At 41.0% G+C, this 4,607-nt stretch overlaps 2 protein-coding genes across 2 annotated transcripts; both read left to right on the forward strand.

Moving 5' to 3' along the window:
- On the forward strand, positions 1–1,947 carry LOC124937875 (probable pectinesterase/pectinesterase inhibitor 12). The gene is made up of 2 exons (XM_047478206.1): positions 1–1,099; positions 1,173–1,947. The coding sequence occupies exons 1-2, from the start codon at positions 145–147 to the stop codon at positions 1,871–1,873; spliced, it is 1,656 nt and encodes a 551-aa protein (XP_047334162.1). The 5' UTR covers positions 1–144; the 3' UTR covers positions 1,874–1,947.
- Positions 1,948–2,135: 188 nt separating this feature from the next.
- LOC124937876 (pectinesterase) lies at positions 2,136–4,214 on the forward strand. Its single transcript, XM_047478207.1, has 3 exons — positions 2,136–3,180; positions 3,264–3,424; positions 3,498–4,214. The coding sequence occupies exons 1-3, from the start codon at positions 2,261–2,263 to the stop codon at positions 4,187–4,189; spliced, it is 1,773 nt and encodes a 590-aa protein (XP_047334163.1). The 5' UTR covers positions 2,136–2,260; the 3' UTR covers positions 4,190–4,214.
- The last annotated feature ends 393 nt before the right edge of the window (positions 4,215–4,607 follow it).

Consider the following 4,607-nt stretch of genomic DNA (forward strand, 5'->3'; position numbering starts at 1 on the left):
GTACTGTTCTCCCGTGATTAATATACCCATTGCATGTGCTAGTTGGCAGTTCAAAAAAGCTAGTACCTTTTTAAGTTCTGATTATCCAATACAATCTAGATCTCTCTCACTGGACTGGACTGTGAATATCATCATCAATTCATCATGGCTGCTTCTTCTTCTTCTTCATCTTACAAACTAAAGCTGATCTTCCATTGTTGTTCTATTCTATTTTGTGCATTTCTACTACTTTCTACTACAACATATGCCCAAACTATTAATACAACTACAGCAACCATTGATTCTCATATCTCTTCTATCAAATCCATATGCAAATCCACACCATACCCAGATCCCTGTTTCCACTCACTCAAGCTCTCTATCTCAATCAACATCAGCCCAAATATCATTACTTACCTTCTTCAATCCCTCAACACAGCCTTGTCTGAAGCCCTTTCCCTTTCTAATCTCCTCTCAACTCTAACACCCTCTTCAATCCTTGAGAAACAGAGAGGTGCTCTCCAAGACTGTAAAGATCTCCAACAAATTACCTTCTCCTCTCTCAAAAAATCTCTTTCAAGAATCAATGGCGGCTCCACTGACTCCAACAAGTTGTCCGATGCCAGAGCCTTTCTCAGCGCCGCCCTCACTAATAAAAACACTTGCTTTGAAGGTCTTGATTCAGCTTCAGGACCCATGAAATCAACCCTTGTTAACTCTTTCATTAACTCTTACAAACATATCAGTAATTCCCTCTCCATCATGCCGAAACCCAGTAAATCTTCTGGATCCACAAAGCACGACGGCAGAAGAACCCTTGACATAAGCATAGGAGGCGGCGGAGACGACGACTATACTGACGATGCAACTGGTCTTATTACCGTTGCTAAAGATGGCACCGGAAATTTCAGCACTATAATGGATGCAATCAATTTCGCTCCGAACAACAGCTACGACAGGATCTTTATCTACATTAAAGAAGGGATCTACGAGGAAAATGTCGACATTCCCACTTATAAACCTAACGTTGTTCTTCTCGGAGATGGTGTTGATGTCACTGTTATTACCGGAAACAGAAGTGTCGGGGATGGTTGGACAACTTTCAGATCTGCCACCGTCGGTAAATTCTTCTTCACTAGTCGATCTCTTCTTAATTTCAGTTTTCTAATACATGCATTTATTTATATATCCAGCCGTTTCCTCGGAGGGTTTCTTGGCACGTGATATAACGATCCAAAATACTGCCGGACCGGCCAAACATCAGGCAGTGGCTTTGCGGATAAACGCCGATATGGCGGCGGTATACCGGTGTGCCATCTACGGCTACCAAGACAGTCTATACACACACTCATTCCGACAGTTCTATCGGGAGTGCGACATCTCCGGTACCATTGATTACATATTTGGAAACGCGGCGGTGGTGTTCCAGGGCTGTAACATAATTTCGAGATTGCCAATGCCTGGTCAATACAATGTGATTACCGCCCAATCCCGTGAAAGCCCTGATCAGGACACCGGAATTTCCATACAGAACTGTTCTATCGTGGCGGCAGAGGATTTGAACCCGTCCTCTTCCTCCACCTTAGTGAAGAGTTACCTGGGTAGGCCATGGAAGGTGTATTCGAGAACAGTCTATATTGAGTCATATATTGACGGGTTCATTGATCCAATGGGCTGGATCCCATGGTCGTGGTCGGATAATCAAGGCCTCAATACGTTGTACTATGGTGAGTATGCAAACTCGGGACCAGGATCATTGACGGATAATCGAGTTAACTGGCCAGGCTACCATATCATGGAATATGAAGACGCATCAAATTTCACTGTCTCCCAATTTATAGCGGCCAATGAGTGGCTAGATTCTACTTCTTTCCCATACGATGATGCTGTCTAATAATAGTTTCCTTATTTACCATTTGTCTGTCTTTGTAATTGAAGCGTGAAAAGTGGTGGGTTGATAATTTAAGGTTTTCCCAAGAAAGAACAAAAGAATGTGGAACCGCTATCCAAATGTGCGGTTGAGCCAAACAGATGGATTAAAATGGAGAAGAATTAAGGGTCTCTTCCTACAATCTCTCATCTTCTTGAAAAAAAAATCTTAAAAACGCATAACAGAAACCCAATAAAATTTCTTTAAAAAAAAGAACAAGAGAGAAAGAAAAAAGGTGAAGCTAGAGGGTGTGTCAAGAACACACGCCGCTGAGATTTATACCAAAGGCAGAGACTAGAGATCTCCGAGATCTCTGCCTGAGGTGAAACAAAATAAATAAATAAAATCATTATGGCGTTTCAAGATTTTGATTATATCTCGGAACGTCGAAAAAATGAGAAGAAAGAAAAAGTAAAGAAACACATTATAGTTGGTATAGTTGCGGTGGTGGTTGTTCTCTTGTTGATCGGGGCTGTTGCATGGGCGGTATTGTATATGAACCACAAAAACAAGAACCATAACGAGGACAAGGACAAAGAACAAGCAGCACCATCCGCAGATAAAGCGATTCAGATGCTTTGTGCCTCAACGGATTATAAACAGACATGTTTGGATAGCCTCACCAAGTACGTGAGTTCCAATCCCACCAAACCCAAGCAGCCCAAAGAACTTCTCCAGGCCTCCATATCCGTCATCGCAACCGATCTCCAAAACGTCTACAACAAAATTTCCAAAATTAAATTTGATACCCCCGAGCTCAAGGGAGCTTTCGAGGATTGCAAGGTCCTTTTCGAAGACGCAAAGGAGGAGCTTAATGCTTCCATAGCTAATGTCCACAAACAAACCATTACCAAGCTCCCATCCTCCACTCCAAACCTCAACAACTGGCTTAGCGCTGTTCTTTCCTATCAGGAAACCTGCATTGACGGGTTCCCCGAAGGTAAAACAAAGACCGATCTCCAATCCGCCTTGAAGAGCGTCAAGCACCTAACAAGCAATTCCCTCGCCATAGTCAATCAGCTCAACGCTTTAGGATCGATCAACTTGGGGGCAGGCCGTCACCTTTTGGATACAGATCAGAATCCCGAGACCCCAATGTCGCACCTCGACGATGAAGGGCTCCCGGAATGGATGTCCACTGAGGAACGTAGGGTGTTAAGGTCCAAGGATGTAAAGCAAACTCCAAATGTCACCGTCGCTAAAGATGGAAGTGGGCAATTCAACACTATTTCCGATGCATTGGCAGCAATTCCTGATGAATACCAAGGAAGGTAGGAACCTAGCCAGCTAGTATAATACATATATATATATAAACATGATGTTTGAATCTTATTATATATGATATGATGATTAGGTATGTGATTTATGTGAAGGAAGGAATTTATGAGGAATATCCCATCGTCACAAAAAAGATGGTCAACGTCACCATTTATGGGGATGGATCCCAGAAATCAATTGTGACAGGGAATAAGAATTTCGTCGATGGTGTTCGTACATTTCAAACTGCAACATTCAGTGCGTATATTAATTACATATCTTGTCATTAAGTAAGTAAACATGCAATGAAATAATTTTGATATTTTTGCAGCTGTGTTGGGAGAGGGTTTCATGGGACAATCCATTGGATTCAGAAACACAGCCGGGGCTGAAAAGCACCAGGCCGTGGCCATCCGTGTCCAAGCAGACCGGTCGGTGTTCCTCAACTGTCGCATGGAGGCTTACCAGGACACGTTGTATGCTCAAACACACAGACAGTTCTATCGTGGATGCGTGATCTCAGGCACGGTGGACTTCATCTTCGGGGACGCAGCATCCATCTTTCAAAACTGCGTGATATACATCAGAAAGCCTCTGGAAAACCAACAAAACATTGTCACTGCACAAGGGAGGATCGACAAGCATGAGTCCACAGGGATTGTCCTGCAAGGCTGTCGTATCCTAGCTGAGAAAGGATTCGAGGATGAGAAGATGAAGTACAAGAACTACTTGGGGAGACCATGGAAGGAATATTCAAGAACCATAATCATGCAATCGGAAATCGACAGTTTGATCGATCCTGAAGGTTGGATGCCATGGGAAGGAGATTTTGCACTAAAAACTCTTTATTACGCGGAGTATGGAAACAAGGGTCCTGGAGCCACAACTACTGCAAGAGTTAAATGGGCTGGTTACAAGGGCATCATCACCAAAGACATTGCACAAAAATATACAGCGGGTCCATTCTTACAAGGCAACACCTGGTTGGGCCCAGAAACTAAAGTTCGTTTTGGTTTAGTTTGAATTATTATTTTTTATTTTTACCATCAAATGTAATAAATAAATATATAAAAACACAAAAACAAACTATATTATTCTCATTTTTTCTGTCTCCTATCCGCATAAACAATTTGTACTTTATATTATATTTATATGTATAGTACCTAATTTAAATCATCAATCTTTATCTTCCTCTAAATTTCTATGGCTTGTATTCACTTCTCATTACATTGCAATTTTAGCCGCAGCTACTATTACTATAAAAAATTATTATAATTAAATTAAATTAAAAATCATCTCATTTCACATTTTACTATGATTTTTTCATTAATACTTTCTAATTTATACGGGAGTTGAACAAATAAAAAAAATAAAATTTAAAATAATAAAAAAAGAAAGTGCTAACAAAACAAAATTTCATTCATATTTGTTAGTTTTCATT

The sequence above is a fragment of the Impatiens glandulifera genome, chromosome 5 (genome assembly GCF_907164915.1).
Source record: "Impatiens glandulifera chromosome 5, dImpGla2.1, whole genome shotgun sequence".
In the NCBI taxonomy this organism is placed as follows: Eukaryota; Viridiplantae; Streptophyta; class Magnoliopsida; order Ericales; family Balsaminaceae; genus Impatiens; species Impatiens glandulifera.

Bases quoted from the DNA above. Each gene is read 5' to 3' on its own strand.
- LOC124937875 (XM_047478206.1), top strand. From the start codon at position 145: ATGGCTGCTTCTTCTTCTTCTTCATCTTACAAACTAAAGCTGATCTTC. The intron at 1,100-1,172 runs GTAAATTCTTCT...TTATATATCCAG, and splicing joins TTTCAGATCTGCCACCGTCG to CCGTTTCCTCGGAGGGTTTC.
- LOC124937876 (XM_047478207.1), top strand. From the start codon at position 2,261: ATGGCGTTTCAAGATTTTGATTATATCTCGGAACGTCGAAAAAATGAG. The intron at 3,181-3,263 runs GTAGGAACCTAG...TATGATGATTAG, and splicing joins CCTGATGAATACCAAGGAAG to GTATGTGATTTATGTGAAGG. The intron at 3,425-3,497 runs GTGCGTATATTA...ATATTTTTGCAG, and splicing joins ATTTCAAACTGCAACATTCA to CTGTGTTGGGAGAGGGTTTC.